Below are 19,986 nucleotides of genomic sequence, written 5' to 3'. Positions count from 1 at the left end.
GCACATACACATATCCTTCCCAACAACTCAGCCAAGCTGCCAAATAAAAAAACCCAAACAAACAAATAGACCTGTCAGAAGTCTGGTGGGGCTTCAAGCAAATAATTTGATCAGCCCCATGACTGACCCAGGAGAGAAGAACTGACTACCTGCTCATTTATTCCAAAGGACTAGCCAGAACAGAAGTGTTTTCCACTTCGTCAAAGTTATGTGGCACCTGATTCAGCACTTTTTACACGGTGAAATTTTCCACCTGCAACAGTAAGAGGGCAATCTGAGTCTACAGGTCCGTGCCTGTGCTACACAACAGCTTTATTATGTGCCCATAGAGGCTCCCCCTTTCAAATCACTGATGCACTTATCTCCTTCTGAGTATGTACATAATTCCATTGCAGCTCATGAGTAATTTTATTTAGAGTTACCATTCACAATATCTCTTTTGTGAAGTGCTGCTAACCCCAGATATGGGAGAACATCAGACATGCTCTAAATTCAAAGACAGTCCCTTTACTTTGCGTGACATAGAGACATTATTGGCCAGACTTGCAGCCCCATCTCAATATCAGGAGGGAACTTCAAATGTCAACTTGGTTTTCCCATGGTATGGTTCTTCTTTGTGACTATCATAGCCTTTTTCTGCCTTTTGCCTCCACACGGGATTTCCACCTCAAAGCTTTATAAATCAAATAGCTTCATGAAGGCCCCTTCATGTACCAAAAACATCCAGTGATCTGCTTTGGGAGAAAATGACAAAATGGTGATGAAAGCTTTGGGTGACAAAGTTAACTGAGTTACTGTTATGAGAGTGGGTGGTAACAAGATGTACAGTACATACCCGAAACTCTTAAAGACAGTTGTAAGCAGATCTTATGAGATTAGGCCAGAGAGCGAGAATTATTTTCTTGACATTTGGCAGAAGATAAAAATTCATCCATCCTTTATGTGCAGAACAATCTCACTCATTTATAGAATTAGAATGTATTAAGATTCAAGGAAACTTAAGTAAAATTAATCAATACAATCAAAAGATCAAAGGCTTGTGCTGGGTGTTTTCATTTTTACAAATGCTATCCAGCTTTAATTATTCATAATACTTCACAGTACACTAGTAAATTCTGTCATATTTCATAAAATAATTAAGTCTTAGTAATAGAGACACCTCTATCATGCTCTATCTATTTAATGTTTACTGAGAAGAGATGTGCGTGTTATGATCGCTATCATGTCAGTAAATAAATGAAGCAAAAAAAATGAGGATATTGCTTATCCTTACATTTCTATTTTGGTCTAAAGCCCCATCTGTAGTCTCAGGTACTTATATGGTCATCAACAGTGACAAGGCTTGTGTAATCAAGGATTTCCCAGAACTTCTCTGCTATAACTTTTTCCCCTTCAAATGCAGTGATGAAACCAACTCTAATTATAACTCCTGTTACTTTTTGCCATGGCAGACAAGCAGTTATTGCTGATGCTGCAGGAGGAAAAGCCAGCTTGATTCTTGGCTTCTGCTTGCAGAGGAAGGGTTGGGAAAGCACACAAGGCACATCCCAAAGAGATTAATTTGGCAAGTCAGAGAGAAACAGCATCCAAGGAAACTCAAACCACCTATTTTACATGGTGACATTTCTGAGTGGAACTGGACACAGCGAGCTATGAAAACCAGCACCTCCAGCCACTCCCAGTACTAAAAGGGAAATGAATGGTTTCTTGCTTGGGCAAGACACCTTAGCCAAAGACAAAGCACCATAACTGAGCTGCCAAGCCCATTAGCAGCACAGGTCTCTGAAATGATTCGCTGTGGTCCCACTTTTGGAAACTCCTGAGTCACGTACAAGCAAGAATTCTAAAGCCTGCCACCCACTGCCTCAGTCAGGATTTCTCCACTTGGTCAAAATGAAAACACATTTCTCTAGAAAAACTGTTCTCTGGTGACAAGTGTTTGCCAAATACCACTTGAGCTCTCACAAGAGGGCCATTAAAACTTACAACTGTATTTTTATTTCCAATGCCACTAATCAAGATTCCCTGGATTTCTAAATAATAATTAATTAAGAAATTAAAAACCATTTGGTTTACTGATGGCTTCAGTTAGTTTGCTTTTTAGGTTATGTTGGTTGTTTTGGTTTTTTAGGATGGTTTTTTGTTTGTGGTTTTTTGGGGGGATTTTTTGTGGGTTTTTTTTTACTTTTACTATTTCTCTAGGCTTAAAGAATTAAATTACAAGATTGCATTTCAGATGAGTTTTTTAGAGTTGCAAATACCTGCAGGAAAACTGCAAGATAGAGCTTTATTTCCTCTTACCTTAGTTTTAATTGTGGAAATATTCTTATTGAGTATCCCTTTGGTATAATCTGAATTTCTCTTTATATAAAGCATTTCTTTGGGAAAGCATCTTTAATCTGTACTTTATCTAAAGGAGACCATGATGTTTCTCACAGGCATTTGCAGTGACACAACAATAAAAATTACAAGGAAAGAAAAATTTACATAATAGCTTTGTGTCCAAATGTCTTGTAAATATCTGCTGGGTCTAGAAATGTAGGAGGTTGATACTACTCCCAGAACCAAACTGTAGAAAGCATTTCTCTCTGGCAGATGTACACATTTAATTCACTTTTTTTTTTTTCATTTGCCAACCTTTTCACAGCTGGCTGGGAAACCAAATTTTTGGTTCGATCAGTTTATGAAAAAAAAAAAAGGAATTTTTTTCATTTTGTGAGCCCATATTTCAGATTTTAAGCAGAGAAGCCAAAATGTTGTTAAGATACTTAATTCCCTATTTGCAGGGTAAAAACAAAAATTAGCCCTAAACTTGCTGCTTAGCTGCTGGCATTCTGATGTCAGCATCCCAGTCTTAAGTCAGCTGGCCTCATTTAACAGCATGAGGCTGAAAAGGGAGATCATTTCTCTGGCTTTCATCCAGTCTACACAGCGACCAGCTCTGCAAGATACCCCTCTTCAAGGGATCGAGGCTTCTGATTGCAGATTTCCCCTTCCCTCCCTCTGCACCAGCAGTTCCCACCAGCTGAGCTCCAGCGGCAGCGCCCCCCCCCATTACATCAGGCCGGGCGGGCGCCCCGTCTGCAAATTAGGATCCACTTAAGGGACGTGTGTTGGCAGCACATACACGCACACACACAAACAGACACGCTTTAAACCCATTAGCTCACGCACAGAGGAGCGGCACATCCCCACTGTGCGCGTGTACGTGATGACAGCACATTGGCTAGAAAGTAAGCAGCAGGCAGATATCTACTTCTGGCAGAGCTTTTGGCGTGGACAAGGAGCTTTTTGGATTGTCAGGTGCAAAGTGGCAATGGCCGGGAACATGGCAAGGTCAGGGGACTGTCGAGCTCCGCGTGAGGCACACCCGAGTTGTTTAAAGCAAGTTTTTCCTCCTGATGGTTTGACTGGGGGACAAACATGCCTACATTGGTATTTACTACACAAAATTTAATCCAGCAGCTTCTGCATTTGAAGATCCTGCCCACATCAGTACAAAACATTAGTTTCTGAACTGTGTTATGCGTGGTTTTGGTACAATTCTAGAGAAACTAACAAGTTATTTGCATGCAACAACTATGTCAGTAGCTAATTAGATTAGCATTATAATGAAAGAATTTGCTGCTTAGCAAGACCAAAACAAAAGGGAGGTAGGGAGGGAGGAGGGAAGATAGTACTTCAAGCTAGTCTCAGGTCATAATGTCATAATACTGGTACATCAAATGTTCTTCCTTTTTTTCCCTTTTGACAGTACCTTGACCTCCTTTTCAGCCACCTATTTCATTCTTTCAACTGCCACCAACAGATTAATTTTTTTACATTTTCATGAATCTTTCTTATTTTAAGCAAGTTCCAACTGTTGTGGGTTTTTTTCCTGCATGGATAAATACAGCTGTATAGGTGCATTTCAATGTAATGCACCTGCATAGAGGATCCTAAATGAGCGGTTTGAAAGTCTGTAGGAAGCCTTGGATAAGTTCTATTCTACCAGTGGATAAGGGAGTTCAAGTGCCAATATAAATAGATTTTCCTGTATATAATATAGCCATTTACATTTGCAAATGTATTTCAGCACCATAATTTACTGAGAGAAATGGTAGTAATTTAAAGAGCCTGGGGGGTGCAGGGTGTGGAGAGCTCAGTGGAGGTCCTTTGTGGAAGTTTTCTACTCTTTTATCTACCCAGATTGTTCTCATTATGAATAAATGAAAGAGTGCACATTATCAGTAGAAAACCAGCTTCAGAAGAGGATAAGGTGGGGAAATCCAAGGACGCAAAGAAAATGCACTTTCTTGCACATATCAAGTCAAGTAGAACAAGTAATATGCATAAAGAGATGCCTAAGAAAAGGCTTTCATATCTGAAGGTTCAAGACTTGTTGAACACTAGATAGAGGAGAGGTGGGAGGAAGAAGAGAAAAAACCCTGCCTTTCCTCCTACAAGCATTTATTATGAAACCCTTACAAATATTGACCATGCAGAAAACTTCAAGAATACCCATGTCTTTAACACACTTCTAGACAATCGAGAGAGCAGAACATTATAAGCAGATTTTAGTATCTCCTCCCTGTGCCCCCCTGTTTCACCTCCCCCAAAAAAGCAGAAGTTGCCAAAATACTGAAATAAGAAAATGAAAACCTGAATAGAGCACCTCCAAGATTTCTGTAACCATGAGCAGACACATTAGGAAACCTGTCTCATTAGCAGCTATTTGACTTCAACAGCTCACCTACAGACTCTGCCCTTACCTGCCCCTAAATGTTGTGTGCTAAGAAAACTGTCAGGGTAGAGGCGCAAAAGTACAAGAGATGACTGACTGATGGAATGTTTTATAGGTGTCCAGCAAGTTTTCATTTTCACACTGTTCACCTTATTGAGTCCAGTATGAATCATTCCAGACTTCACACTCACCAGTGGGGCCATCAGCCCTCATGGGGAAAGTCTCTCTGCACACATGAAGTATTATATAAAACTTCAGCTATGAAGAGTGTTTAATTACATCGTTTTTTAGCCCTGCCACATGCAGAGCTTTGACTCAGCTACTAAGCTATCTCAGATGTAAACTGACAGCACATCAAGTATCTCCCTGTAAGGGGAGATTCTTCAGCTAATTTACCGAGAGCTAGAGACACCCTCTTCTTGCAAATACAAAATAAGTAGCAGCTCTGTGTTTGCTACCCTCCCAGCTGAGAGGGCTTGTCCCTAAGCACATTAGAATACCAGTTACTGATGGTGTGCTGCCTCCACGGAGGCTTTGCAGCTAGAATTAGGTAAGGCTCGAAAACTTTTTGGCACGAAGCTTGTCAGACAGCAATCAGTTTCAGCAGCTGCGGACCATTAACAGATCCTAGCTGGTAACAGAATAGCAGACAAGCCTCACCAACAGCTCCTTCACACAGGTGTATTTACAGAAGGAAGAAACCCATTTATTTGACATCAGAGATTGGAGACAAATGCAAAGCCATAAAAACCCAAGACCACGGTTATGAAAGTAACGCCCTGCTTTGCATGTCCCGTGGCACCCCGGTGGCTGCCGCTCTCGGCCCTCAGCCCCAGCCACGCGTGGGGGAGCCGGGCACAGCAGCCCACCTTGTCTTGTCAGCCACTGGGGCTTATACAACTGCTGCCGGCACGGGTGGGGAGACCTGCACCCCGTGAGACATCCCACAGAGAAACCCCTCTCGGGAGCAGCGGTGCCACCAGAAAGGTTTTTCGAATCCCTCTGGCGAGCGTTTGGAGGCGCCGGGAGCACGGGCGGCTGTGCTGTTATCGGAAAGGGCAAAGCGTGAAGACAGACCTATTCCCCTGGCAGCCGGGCAAGATCCCCGACACTCTCTCTCTGAGTAACTCTGAAGTTCACCCGCATACACCGACACCATCCCCATCTCCCCTGGCGCTGCCGCGCAGGAGGAGCACCCCAAACCTGACGGCAGCAGCGGGGCTCTGCGCAGGTTGCCGGCTTAACGGAACGCCGGTCTGGGAGGGCTCTTTTAGGCTTTGGGATGAAGAAAAAAAGCCCCTCCGGCTCCAGGGTGCTGCCCTCACACCACTGCCCGGCCGCACCGCCGCCGGACCCGCCCGCGCCTTCCCACCCCCGGGCGCCCGGTGCCCGAGAGGTTCCTCCGAGAGGCGCCCGCTCGCCCGGCACCCACCTGTAGGACACCTGCTTCCTGAAGGTGAGGCTCCGCAGCTTCTCCTCCAGCGACTCCTCCGCCGCGGACAGCCCCGGCTCCTCCGGGACCCCGGTGGCACCCGCCGCCTCCCCGCCGCCCTCGGCCCCCCGGCAGCCGCCGCCACCCGTCGCCCCCGTGTCCTCTCCGCCGGCTGCAGCGGGGGGGTTCATTGCGGCGGGGCACTGGGGCCGAGAAGGAGGAGGAGGAGGCGGGGGCAGGGGAGGGCCGGCCGGCGGCTGCAGGCGCTGGGGGGCGGCGGTGGCCGGGGGACCGCAGCTCCCGGGGCCGCGGGGCGCGCTGCGAGCCGCGGCGGCTGCAAATGGCAGCGCGACCGCGCAGCATCCATCGGCGGCCGCACTGCAGCGGGGCATTGTGGGAAACTCCCGGGTGGCCACGCCCCGCTGCCACGCCCCGCCGCCCGCCAGCCAATCGCTGCGCCCGCCGCCGCGCCCCCGCTGCCACGCCCTGTCACGACACACCCCCTCCATCCCCGCCCCTGGCCTTACCGCACCCGGCTCCCTCCCGGCGTCACATTAAAAACATGTTTGAGAGCGAGTCCTGGTGCCCCGGAGCACCCAGAGACCCCCTCGCCTTCTCACACCCCGAGCTTGTTTGTCTAGCGATTGCTTCTCATTTTTCTCCCTAGGCGATCTGGATTCGGTATGCTCAGAATCAAAGCACCCAGCTTCAAAGAGGTTTCTTCTGACACAAGCATCACGGTGCCCCTCCGTGAAATTAATTGTCCTCCCACCTTGTTCCCTGCTTCTCCCTTTTCTTCAGTGTGTGTCACTAAGGAAGGCTTTAGAGGTAGGTGTCGGCATGGAGCTGTTTAAGCACGTGAGTTGACAATGACAATAAGATTAAAAAGTACAGAAAAGGTCAAGGTCTGTTTCTGTACAGAAATTATAGCAGGAATTATGCTCAACCAGGACTCTGTTTTCTGTATCCAAAAGTTCTCCAAGGTAATGCAGTTCAAAATAGAAAGACATAAGGAAAAAAAAAAAGAGAAGCATGGACAAGGGCACTCTACAGAGAGGACATAGGCCACGGGAGCAGATTTTAGAACCTCACCAGATCCACAGATGACTTCCCTGAGCAGCCTTGCCCCTTCTTTGTTATTCTTGTGCCACAACACAACCATTGCCATGATTAACAACATAGGCACCATATGCACCAGGGTGCAAATGTTCCAAAATCTTGAGCATCAACCTGGTGAATGACAGTCAATAGGTTCTTAACATCTGATCCTTGCTCCTTCTCTAACCCCATGTAAAGATTCAGCTTCTCCACCTGTAGCACATACTGTGTACACATCTTTCACCTCAGCTTCAGCACTGACAGGCTCACCATGCCAGCCAACTGACATCTTTCTGTCCCTTGCTGGCAGTAGAGAAGGGTCATGAAAAGTGGATCTTTTTCCTACACTATGTGTATTTAAAAGTTGAACCAACCTTCAAAGTCATATTCTACCCATATGCATAATCAATGCATACATTCCCTACGTGCACACGTGCTTCTTCCAATAGGGATATAAATTTTCTCCTCCAAATTTCAGAGTATTTTTAGTTACTAGTAAAGTACACAGACTAAAACATAATTAAGCAATGCAATACCTGACTTATTAGAAGGAAAACTAAAGTTCTTATTCAGAACTGCAAAAGGAAGGTCTGGATCCTGCTCTGGATCTCTCTGTGTGCAGAGAGATTTACACACCAGCATGGAGCTCTACTGGAACCACTGCCTTTTCCCTAGAGACCTGGGTTCTCATTTGAAAAGTCTCCAATTGAACTTCTCAGGGAAATCATCAGCCAGTGTTGCTTGTGAAAGCATTCAATTTAAGAACATTGTGACAAGTCTCTTTTGCAGTACAGAAGTAATCCATTTTGGGGTGGTACTGTCAAAGGCCAGTTCAAAGCCAAGCCAACATTAAGCTTCAAGGATGAGGAGCAGCACCGTAAGTCCCTCTCTCATCTGTACTATCTTCAAGGTTCTGTCTTCAGTGAAAACCATTGCTATGAGAAGATGCCAATGATGTGTAAAAAACCCCTTTAACTGCAAATTAATTTTGCAGTCAGAGAGCAGAACACTACCTATCATCTCACAGCTTTATTGTCTTAGCCTGTGGTCCACATAAGAACAACTCTGTGGCCTGTGCCCCAGCTAATCGCTCCACCTCCCACAGAGCACCTGGAGCGAAGGCTAACAACTAATTAGAATTTCCTACCCCCTCTCCAAGCCACTGAGCCGCCTCCTCCTCCAGCATAAGCCTCCTGTGACTCCTGCTTGTCAATAACCATTTTCCCCACATGACCAAATCTACACTCTGCTCCGGGGTTACCTGTTTTTCCTCTGACTGCTGCAATTTGCATGACTCATTTGCAACATGAAGTGCTAAACTGACTTCCTATGCCTTTTTCTGAATATGAGCAATTATGAGAGAATCTGAGGCTCGTGAAGGAAAGCCCTGCTTACACAATTACACCTGTGGCATAGCTGTCAATCCCTGTGGTTAGAGCAAGGCAGCAACAGCACAAGCTTTGGAAGAGCATCACGTTTGCTCCAAGACACGGCTGCAGACATACCGCTGGATCAGGAGAGAAAGGATGAGCACAAAAATAGATTTTTAACAGGTTTTGCCAGTATCTGGGATCATCATGCTAGCAAAAACCTGAATTCCCATGTCTGAGTTCTCATCTGTTTAAGCATTGTCAGGTTAAGAGGAGCACCTCACATCGCTCTGCGGTGACTCCCCTGCTTAACTGGGAGAGCTGACAAGGTTCAGCAGGTGGGGAGCTCTTCTTCCTGGGTGGAAACTTCTCACCACACTGCATGCTTTGAATAGCATGGATTAGAATTCCACCTAGAATAGGGCGGATGGTGGGAACGAAAGAGGAAATGCAGCAAAAGGAGGGATTTCAGCCTTTTGGAGTAAAGCCAGGGGAAGGAGGTTTATTCCATTACTCACATGCCTGTTAAATCCCATTTTGAACACTCCAGTGTGCACAGACTGTGTGCACTGTGCTAAGTTTTATTCTGAGAGGGAGGGACTGAAAATCTTTTTCCTAATAGAAAAGAGGTGGAAAAATATGAAAAAGGACATTGGGGAAGAAAAGAGTGGGGCAATCTTACTTGTCCAGTGTGCCAGGCTACCCAGTGAGAAGTCAGTCTACTCTTAATGTTCCATATTCCTTAAGATAATACAAAATTCATCCTCAGGAAAACCTTCAACATTCAACCTTCAGGAAAACATACAAAATATATTTATACACATGTGTGCATAAGTGTTTGCATCCCCTCAAATTTTTATTCTATTTTTAAATGTGACCGAACAAGCAGCCAGCTTCCCTTTCCAGATCCAATGCTGATAGATAACCCCACAAAAACATTCACAGCATCTGAAGTTCCAGTAGAGCACTGCTTATCCATTGAGTAACTGAGGGATGCTGAGGCTCAACATGTAGGGACCAAGCTCAGCTCAGCAGATCACCCTGTTGGGCAGAGCTGCTTCACCCTGCAACAACAATTAGCTCTTTGTCGAGTTACTGCTTTCTGGTACATTCTGTTTATTTTTACCATTTTTCAGCTATTTTTCAGCACTGCTCCCCTTTCTGCCTGAAGGCTGCCATAGCCAGAAATATGCCCTGGTACCTGGTGTCAAGGTGTTCATAGAGGTGAAATGAAGTGTCACTTGGTTGGAAGCACCTGGGTGCTGCCCTTTCACAGATAGCATGGATCAAACCCAGGTTTTCACCACAGAGGTCTTAAAAAGAAGGACAACCAGAATGTAAACATTTCTTTGGACAGTGGAAGTGAGATAACCCAACAGTCATGGACTTACTCTACAGTGGTTATCTTCCCTCAGCAGTATCACAGCAAAGATAAGGGCCAGAACTTGTCATTTTCTCCTTACTGGAGATACACAAAGTAGTAATTCTATAGCAATGTATAGAACTCATGTAGATACAGTTCTATGTGAGTAGAATAATAAAAAGTCAAAGAAGTCATTCCTGCAGACCATTTGAAGCCCACAAAGAGACAACAGCAATAAAATGAGAAATCAAAAAAACTACTTCAACTTTTTTAAATACAAACTGGAGGGAAACAAGACACATTAGCATTATTATAATTAGAAAACAAAAATGCTTTTGTTTCCAATCATTAGCTCCTTTGGATCATCTTGCTTTGCTTAATCTCAATGTATTTTATAGAGAGGAGGAAGCTACCACTGGCTTTGCAGACCAGGAATCTGAAGCATGGAGAAGGGTAAGCCAAATTCACCAGCATGCCACAAGCGTGAGGTTTGTGTTTCTAAAAAAATTCTAAAGCAAACAGACCAGGAAAGAGAGCACCAGGAATGACTCTCTCATGAAATACCTTCAACAAGGGTGAAGTCTGTGCTTCTTGTAAAATAGGTACAAGCAATAGCTAACAGCAAAGGGAGAAGACTTACCACCCAACCATGCCATGAGAGGCATCACAAGCTGCATTACCTGCCCTGCAATGGGAATCAGCCTGAGAAAGGAGTATCAAAATTCAGCCTTGGCTTCATGCAGTAACATGCTTTTCAAAGAACAGCATGTACCAGAGGCTGATAGGTAGCAAGGCTGACAGCTCATCACCCAGCATTTCTTCATTGTATGTGGGCTTCTTTTTTAATCACAGACTCCCTGCAGCATCACCTGCTGTGTGATGATTTAAGGGTAATACTGAGATCCGAGGAGATTCTTAACCAATCGTTAATCACTGGTCCATGTTTTGTATGCTTGCAGGAACTGAGCTCAGCTGAAACTAAGCTGAGGGTAACTTTCCCAATCAGTCACAGTCTAATGATTTTCCTCTAAAAATGCTATATATGGCTTGATGCTGCTAACAAGTACCCTAGATCAATAGTTCTGGCAAGTGAAATTGCCTGTTCAGAAAACAAGAGGCACCCAAGGTAGAGCTTTGGAGGAGCTTTTTTTTTAACTCCACTACCGATTTCTTTTGCTACTTCAACCTTTTTAGCCCCAAACCAAGGCATTTCCGAAAATATGCATTGGCCACAAATTTAGTGCAGGCCATGGTGTTCCAATTTTCATGGTACGCTGCCTTCTCCAACCTCTAAAGCAGTCTTCTTTAAGAGGCCTTGAAAAGGAGGCATCAAAGCCATCTCTCACGCTCCCATTTTCACTTTCAGTACTATTTCAGAACTATTATTTCCATCACTAATATTTCCTGCAGAGAATAAATTCTTGGTTGCTACTGTATGGATGCACGATACTCATATACGAGGTCTCTTTCCTAGAAGAAAACTGGTGTAAAACAAATTACCACACCATTTGTGATGGCAGCTCTGCACAGGGTAGTTTTCACACCTGCACTAGGCCATCTATCATCAAGTTCCCTGGGTGGCCAGCAAAGCCATGGAGTCCCCAAACTGGAAGAAATTAGGTGGGTTTTTTTCCATGTCTACCCAAAGTAGTAAAGGTTCAGCTCCGTCCCTTGGCTGGATTCTGTTTCTGGGCTGCTGGGCCTAAGGTTGACTGCTCACACAGGCAGAACAGCTTCTGAATTGCTAGAGAAAGCTCCTGAGCTATCTCAGGGGTGAGTCAGGGTAAGAGAAGGACCCGAGGCCAGCAGAGGACCCAATCCCTAAAAGCCAAAGCAGAAAGAGCTCTCTTAAGAGTTCGCTTTAGTTTAAGCAAATCCAGTGTCAAGCCAGTGCAGGGTTTAAAGGCCTTACCTTCCAGAGGGCTATTTGGCCCATACAACTCGAGCTCCAGCATGCCCTAGCAGACTGGTATCACTGGGCTGAAGCAAGTGCCCCCTTGAGCATCAGCCTTCCTGGATCCCACTTTTAAGGAGACAGAATTTAATATTAATGGGGCTGTATCGCATAGTTGCACTGAAGTGCCATTATCATTATTAAACGCCATCAGCCTTCACCTAATTTCCACCCATTATTGACAGACATAATTCTCTGCTAATCTCAAAAAGGGAAGGGGCAGCCAGCTTCAGTAAAAAAACCACATCATTGCTTTTAACCTTCTCTTTCTAGCACCCTGCTAAAGTACTGGGGTTCTGCCGTCTTGAAGATAGACACATTGCACACAGCGCCACACCTGGGAAAGCCAAGGGCCCAGATCTTTTCCAACAATCAGGAGGAAATCAAACAAGTTGTACTTGCTTTTTCTACAGAAAATATTTATTTGCAAGAAATGAAAAGCATAACATACTTCGCTACATACATATTTAGGCTACAAAAGCAGGTAGTCTGTTCTCTCGTAGAATCAGGCAGATGATTTAAAAAGGAAAAACAGCAATTTCTTTCCACCCAATGGACATGTTTGCAGTGTTAACAATCAGGTGGGATCGCATCCAGATGACAGCACTTGTACAAAAATAGAGGCCACTGTACACACAGACACAGAGTTAAATAGACATGCCAAGAGAATAGAGACATCTGCAGTCAGAAGAGGCCCCAGTGAAGTTTACCAAGGAGTTTTGGAGGACATGCTTTTGCACTAGTATCACTGTCCATGTCATCTTAGATAGTTTTAAATGTTTGCACAAACCCATACTGCATTCCCGTGAACAAAGGGAAAGGGAAAAGATCAACTTAAGTGCCTTAGGTGTGTCACAGCAGAGTGACTCAATCACAAGGTGCTGTTTTGCGTGGCCCAAGGCAATGGATTTGGCCCTGGATATGTATTTCTCTTCATGAGAGTAACACCAGGTAGTGTACCCTTGGAAGGCCTAGCAAATCTTAGAAAAACTGTGATGTATTTGTGTCACAGCATGGCCCTCTGAGAGCAAACTGCTTCCCCTCAATGTGCCCATGGGGCTGTCAGGGCAGTAGCACTCCCACAGAAGGGGGGATCCTCTCCCACAAGACCAGCTCAGAAACTGTGTTCCTTGAGCAATCGGCTCCCAGGGGCCACCTTTTAAGGCTAACTTACATCACTTAAAAAAAAAAAGAAGATTCAAAGCCATAATTCTGCAGAACAAAAATGATACCAGAATATACAATAAAGCCCAAAATAATCTTTTTTTTGAACCAAGCCAGAGCTGTCCTACAGAAAGGCCAGACAGTCTAGGCATACACACAAAATGACACAGTGCAACAACATTCAGTCGACAATTAATCACAGCACAGTCTTCAGACAGCAATTCACACAACAGTTTTATGAGTGCTCAGTGATGTGGAATGTTGAACAGGTTTCAGAGAGGAAGGCCTGGATTTCCTGTTGCACCAAGCCGAATGCGCCCTGTGTGTTCAGGTAGATGCCTTTATTTAGTGACACTTATTACATTAAGGAAACAACCCTGTGTTGTTGATTTCTTTTAATTATTCACATCTGCACAGATACACACATGCTCACACTCATTCTTGCTGACTGTACAAATGAAGAAAGCAAGACACTGTTACATCAGCACCGCCGAATTAAAATCTGGTATGGCAAAGTCAGATATGAGCTGAGTTCTGTTAAAAGAAAATGATTACCTGCCTCTGCTTCCCCCTCTCCCTCTTCCACTCCCTTCATTATGGACTGCTAAAGTTAAAAAAGATTTTTACTTGCTGTTTGGAGGGGAAAGTGGCATATAACATAAAGGTCAGATATGCATAAACAGGACTGCGTAATATTAAAGAGCAAGGGGAACAAGAATAAAGCTAAACCTAGCGGGGAACTAGTGACAGAGGCTATCACTGCTGATTTATGGAATCAAGAACTGGGTTTCCCTGTGATGTCAGGTCCCTTCACTTGCCCTTTATTTCACACTTTCTGTAAGACAGATCTACAAATCCAGCTTTCCCATGCTCAGTTAGCTGTTCAGCTGAAGCTCTTGGAGAAAGAGTATGGAGATCGGTTTTAGGGTACACAAGAGACTACTGCTAATAGAGAATATTCAGACTCCATCTCAGCATCACAAATTAGAGGTTTCTGCAAGATGCACTCTCTTCTACGCAGCAATTAAACTCATATGTATATATACACCTTGGTAAAGCAGAAAAAGGCCTGACACGAAAAGGACAAAAACGAATTGCAATTTCCCTCTCAACACTGGAGAGCACCTCCAGTGGATGCTGATCACCCAAGCAATGTGGTACTACTAACTGGGATCACACCCTCAACATATCTCTGAGTGCCCAATGTCATTTTATTGGCCATGAGAAAGCTACAGTATTGATTGAATCCTTACATCTTATTTGTAAAGACCTTACTTAACATGTAAATCAATTCATTCATCTTTGCAACCCCCAAAGTTATTAATCCTTAACACTATACAGTGCAAACCAGCAATGCATCACAGCACTACACTACTTATATAGGCTAGTATAACTTTTGTAGCTATGAAGTTCTGACCTATCATTTCACCTTCAGAATACAAAATGTTCCCTTTTTAATTAGTGACTCGAGAAAGAAATATTTTAGTCACCAAGAGTATAAAAATACTCCGTATTCCTCTGTTCTCAACTGCGTGGGTCTTGTACAATGGCCTCTTGGCACTAGTTAGAATCTAGAGCCCAAATACTCAGTGGAAATCCCTCCCAACGTAGCAATTAGTATCCTTCTTTTACTTGACCTACATTTTAAATGTGTCTAGACAGAATTTACCACTCATAGTTTGGGGGGATGGGAGCAGAGAGGTGGGTTGGTTTCTTCAGTAGGAAAAAAAAAGGTTTTAGATTAATTTTTAGTCCACGTTAGAAAAATCAAGAATACATCAAGATACACCGTTATACAGAGAGATATGGAAGAGGTCCCCTGTCAGTATAAATCAGACCTGCACCCCCAAGAGCAGTATGTGAGAAGTGTGCTGCGTTGTATCAGGTGGGATCTGGCCTAAGAACCTCAGTCTAATCCATTAGTCTGTGCTGATGAAAAATATTGAATGGTACAGATGAAATGAAAGAAATGCAGCAAAGAACTATAAATAGCCCAGGGGAGAAAAACCAACATTATCTACACACTAGTAACAAGGTTAGAAACAGCACATGCCCTGTGCTTGATAGTTTTAAAATATATATATATATATATTTATATAAAATAATGCCCTACCTTCATTCATAGCTTATCTCCCTAGAAGCAAAGACCTGACAGATCTAGACATGCTTTAAAGCTACAAGCCAAAAGGTAAGTTTACTAGTGTGTATAAAACTGTGCTGACAAACACCATAATGTTACAGCTGAGGACTGCAAGTATCACTCAAGTCCTCTACTGGAAATGGAAATTAAGTAGCATGTAAGGCCTTTGCTTACCACATCCATACACACACATTGTTCTACAGCACCAAGTCACTGATCATGGGAAAAAGCACACTGGCAGAAGGCTAAGACCTCAAGTAATGGAGCTGAGCTAATTAAAAGCACTTACACTGGCATCCTCCCTGAATACACCTAAGTACTCCTTTCTTATGCCCTTAACACAGAGCACATAAGCTGCCTCTGCACATGGTGTGCAGTGCATCAGTATTCACACTGGGGTCACCCCTGGGCTGCTGAGGCTGGCAGTGCAATTGGCACTGTCCTGCCTTCCCCATCCCCCTGCTAGGTACACAACATGGGCACAAACTACCTCTGGAGATAGTGAAGTCCTTGCTGCTCAACAGCCTGTGAGGAGGTGATGACAGGGGATTCCTTGGCCCCCAGTATCTAGCAGAGAAACCTGTTCTATTAAGGCCCCTGAAGAAAAATGATCACAAACATACCCAAGTAAAGTAAAGGTTTTCCTTATTATAAGAAGTAACATGTAATACAATAAATCCCCAAGCAATGTGTGTGCTAGGTCAAGAGATTCCCCAAAGGAGTACCTAAAAATAACTTGAAGGATTACACAAATTAAGATTATAGAAACAGATTATCAAACAGTTGCAAGAAAATCGGAACGGCCGTACTGGCTTGGATGAATTAATACTGAGGCCTGACCCAGACTGCAGCCATTTAAAATGCTCTGGATGAAAACATGACTATCTCCCAACCAGATTTGAACTGACATTCCCAAATTAAGCAAAAAAATAGGGCAAAGTTTTAACAGTGGCAAGTGCAGTACGTTTCGGAGAGGAGGGGCTGTTTTGGTTGTGCAAAATCATCTGTCCTGTGAGTATTGAGAAATAATTCCATTTTGGTTTTAAGACATTGAAGTTAGCTGTATCTGCACTGGTTGGTGATCCATTTAACTGGTCATGGGCATGAGTTCAGGCAGAGAGGCCTCCTGCTTATATGCACAGTACAAACTGCAAGACTAGTAAGTGGTGTTGCACTTCTCAGCTTGGAACCTCTTCTGCAGAATATTTAACCACTCAGTTGCCCTCAGAGGTGGCAAACCATTGGTGCTCTGGAAAAAAAAAGACCATCTAAGGAATTTCCTAAACTATGACCTTGCACACTTATGCTGACCAGCCATAAGGTAATGGAAGGGTCAATCCCAGCTTTCTCCTGTCACTTTGCTGACCTCAAGTGGCTGAGCAATGCAGCCATCCCTCGTGGCACCCACCAGTGGTCACTGTTTATGTGAGGCCTTAAACCATTCAAAAAGAAAAAAACAGAATCATACAAAAGTTGTTGATAGATATTGGAATGATTCAGAGGACCCAGGAGGATCACTGTGAAGGGAGACAGACTCTAGGGCAGTGATTGACCCATGCCAAGAAGGGAACAGCTGCAACATAGACTACAACAGCACTTCCCCTCTCACTGCCACCTCAGGTAAAATAATAAAAAGGCACTTGCATAGAAGAATAGGGCATTACATAGAAAGCACGTCTGTACACCAAAACTCACTACTAGCTCATGGAGTCAGGCACATGTTTCACTGTCACTAATGTGAAACACCTTCTTAAAATGGCACAATGGGAACTGATCCACAGTCCCCTGTAATTCGCCAAATACTTTCCATTCATTTCTCTGAGTTTTGAGTCAGGCCTGAGGATGGCAAATAGGGAAGAAAGTCTAAGGAGAATGAAGAACACGAAAGGAGCTGGTGTGATAGCTGCAGTATTAAAATACAAATCCAGTATTTTACAAAACAGAATACTTGCAGGAAATATCTACTGTACATAGTAAAAAATTACTTGTAAGGCTAGGTTAGTTTTTCCCTTATTTATCATTAGGAAAAAAATAAAAGACAAAAGAGCTTCAAATTCTTTTTTTTTAATTGACTTCTTCTGGTAAACTGTAAAGTAGCTATGCTAGCCTGCTGAATTAGGATTTTCACATTAAATCCATCTCAATGGAGCCTGAGTGCCCTTCTGTAGGAACCAGATAAAACCCTGCTCAAATCCTGGGGTAAGTTCAATTATGCCACTGCAAGGACAAATTGCAAGAAGCACAGCTCCAGCAAAGGCATGACCAGGGTACTGAGAGGACACTTAAAAGACAACAATGACACAGGACAAGGAAGAAACAAAGCAGGGAGAAGACTACTGGACCGGGATCAGACCTGAATACTGCTCTTGCCTTTTCCACTGAACTTGGGCCAGTCACTTCACCTCCCTGTGTGCTCATCTCATCCCTCTGTTCACAGGTCTCCTGCTTACATAATCAACTCCTCAGCTCAGAGGCTGCCTTGCCATACAGCTAATACAGTATCTACCACCTCCAGGCCTGAACTGTGCCTAGCTGGGGCTACCTATACTCCTGTCTTTTCAACAAAGCAGTTGGTCTAAGATCACATCTCTGGAAAAGGAGGTAAGAGGATGTCATAATGTATCTTTCCACAGAGGAAAATAAGATACATGGCTTTATTTTAGAACAATTCAAGTTTAAGGGGAGGGAATGGGTATTCAGTAATATTTGTGTGTTAGATTTTAGAGTTTGCTCAGATCACCTGCAGGGTTAAGGGAAGCTCAGTTCTCTTCATTGCAACTGCCTGAGCAAGATTTTGCAAAGCTAATAAATACTATTTACAACAGTAACAGGAAGATGGCAAGGAAAGGAAAACACAAGACAATCTGAGACTGGAAATAAGAAATTCCGTCAATGCATCTAGAGGCCAATAAATTAAATCCATATCGTCCTCTCAGGAGGCACTTATGGTTTAAGCCTTACATTGATTCAGTTTATTGGGAAGGAACTGATAAAAGCTAAATAGATTAGCCTTAAGCAAACTAAAGGGCATCCATCTAAAACATTGCATAAATTTAACAAAATCTGCTTTCTAAACAGATTTAGTTAAACTAGTGTAGTTCTCCCACACAAAGTGTGACAAGACAGTGACTGATCTTTGCTTAATTTCTCAAGGGTGGAAGCAGGGAAGCCTACCAGAACTGCTTTCAGCACACAGAGAAACCTACCCCACTAAACAATAAAGGAGAAGAGAAAGAGCTAGGGGAGGACAATTCAGCACCATCATTGCCCACCCCTCTCCTGCCTGTGTTCTGAGCTCAGCAGTCTCAGGGCCCTTTCTTGTCCCTTCAGAAGCAGGCTAAACACATGCTTCTCAATCCCCACAAAAGGCTCAAGTGCTGTAGACCAGCAGGCACAGAGCTGTGATTAGATTTGGAGCACCATCATGCTGCACCTCCTCTCTCTCCCTCAGCTACCTTCTCCCAAGAAAACTATCACCCACGTGCTCCTGTTGGTTTTGCATATTTCACTCTTCTACAGAATGCTTTTGTGCTCAGACCAGGCTGTGTGCATGTGGCACACACACCCACCAGTCACTGGCACACTGCTGGCATCATCTGCCATCATAATTCAATCCTGCCCTTGCAGTGTTAGACAGGAGAGGAATAAAAGCAAAGACAGGGACTGTGTGCGAAGTGAGGAAGGGAGTTACAAAGACAAGAGATCCCATCTGTAGTCACAGCCTCACCAGTCAATGCAGAAGTTGAACTCCCTCTCTTTTGTACTTTGGTTCACTGAGGATGACAAGTCAGGGGAACTTTGGTTGAAAAGATGTGGGAAAGAGGGAAGTCAAGAAAAAAAGGCCTTTTTTATTTTTAAGAGGTGGCATTGACTCTTCTATCTATTTCAATTATCTTCAGTGTTTCATTTCTTTCTAGTTCGGAGTTGACTCTGTAGGGAAGAAAAATACCAAAAAGAACAAAGGTTAACATTAACAGTCATTTTTAAAAGTGCATATCCTGCTTGAATTAGCTAATGCTAAAAAGACATTCAGTATTCACCAGGTACTTGTCAGCTGGAGTCTGGTAACACATTGAATTAGTCATCTCTTTGGCTCTAGGCATAACTTTGACACAAGTGCTCAGAAGACATACTTGGGGTGATATGGCTGATCCTAGCCCTCATAATAGCACGCTGCCAAACAAAATCCCTCTCTCCACTGTTTGGTGGGCTTTGTTACTGCTTGTTAGCAGAGACTGAGACCCGGGCCAACAGGACAGTGGCAGGACAAGAAAAGGTGCAGTGGAAAGAAAACTGCAGATACATCTTTAAATCAGTGAATCTCTCTCTTTTCAGAGGCCCCAAAACCTTAAATTTAAGTTAAAAAAAAGGAACTCAGTGTAGGAACTTAATCAGTCCAATAAATTTACACGTCAGTCTCTTAAGACTGAGTCCCGGAAACTTCCCACGGTAATGCTTTAGTAGGATCACTGCTGTGAGAAGCTCCAGCTCTTCACACCCTAACCTCATAGAAAGCCCAGTGAGTCACAACTTCACACTACCACACAACTGGTAAAAGCTTATTCCTTTAGGAGACACACAAGTAAGTGCTCAAAGAAGTGGGTAGGCAGAACTAACAGGCTTACGGGGTTTAGGTTTCTGGTAGAAGTAGAGAGTTCAGTAGCTGTATTACAACAACAATATGGCAAACACTTCTCCAGAGTAACGATGACTTTGCCTATAGGATCTCCAGATAAAAACCA

The 19,986-nt window shown here is 43.8% G+C and overlaps 2 protein-coding genes across 8 annotated transcripts in view; both read right to left on the bottom strand.

Moving 5' to 3' along the window:
- DGKI (diacylglycerol kinase iota) overlaps positions 1-6,495 on the bottom strand; it is a 216,614-nt gene extending 210,119 nt beyond the window's left edge. For 2 of the 6 annotated variants that reach the window (XM_051784750.1, XM_051784751.1), the window contains exon 1: positions 6,156-6,457. In XM_051784750.1, coding sequence (XP_051640710.1) covers positions 6,156-6,346 — 191 coding nt within the window. In that variant the 5' untranslated portion in view covers positions 6,347-6,457. Of the gene's footprint in view, positions 1-6,151 lie in introns of all 6 variants that reach the window. The other 4 variants (XM_051784753.1, XM_051784752.1, XM_051784747.1 and 1 more) reach the window with 4 other exon arrangements.
- A 5,843-nt stretch (positions 6,496-12,338) lies between these two features.
- Positions 12,339-19,986, bottom strand: part of CREB3L2 (cAMP responsive element binding protein 3 like 2) — an 85,198-nt gene continuing 77,550 nt past the window's right edge. For both annotated transcript variants that reach the window (XM_051784764.1, XM_051784763.1), the window contains exon 12: positions 12,339-19,174. In XM_051784764.1, coding sequence (XP_051640724.1) covers positions 19,099-19,174 — 76 coding nt within the window. In that variant the 3' untranslated portion in view covers positions 12,339-19,098. The remainder of the gene's footprint in view (positions 19,175-19,986) is intronic.

Source organism: Manacus candei, unplaced genomic scaffold (assembly GCF_025592945.1).
Source record: "Manacus candei isolate 608988 ecotype Guabito, Panama unplaced genomic scaffold, ASM2559294v1 h1tg000018l, whole genome shotgun sequence".
NCBI classification, from domain to species: domain Eukaryota; kingdom Metazoa; phylum Chordata; class Aves; order Passeriformes; family Pipridae; genus Manacus; species Manacus candei.
Note: the sequence above shows the minus strand (reverse complement) of the source record. Positions and strands in the feature narration are given on the sequence as shown.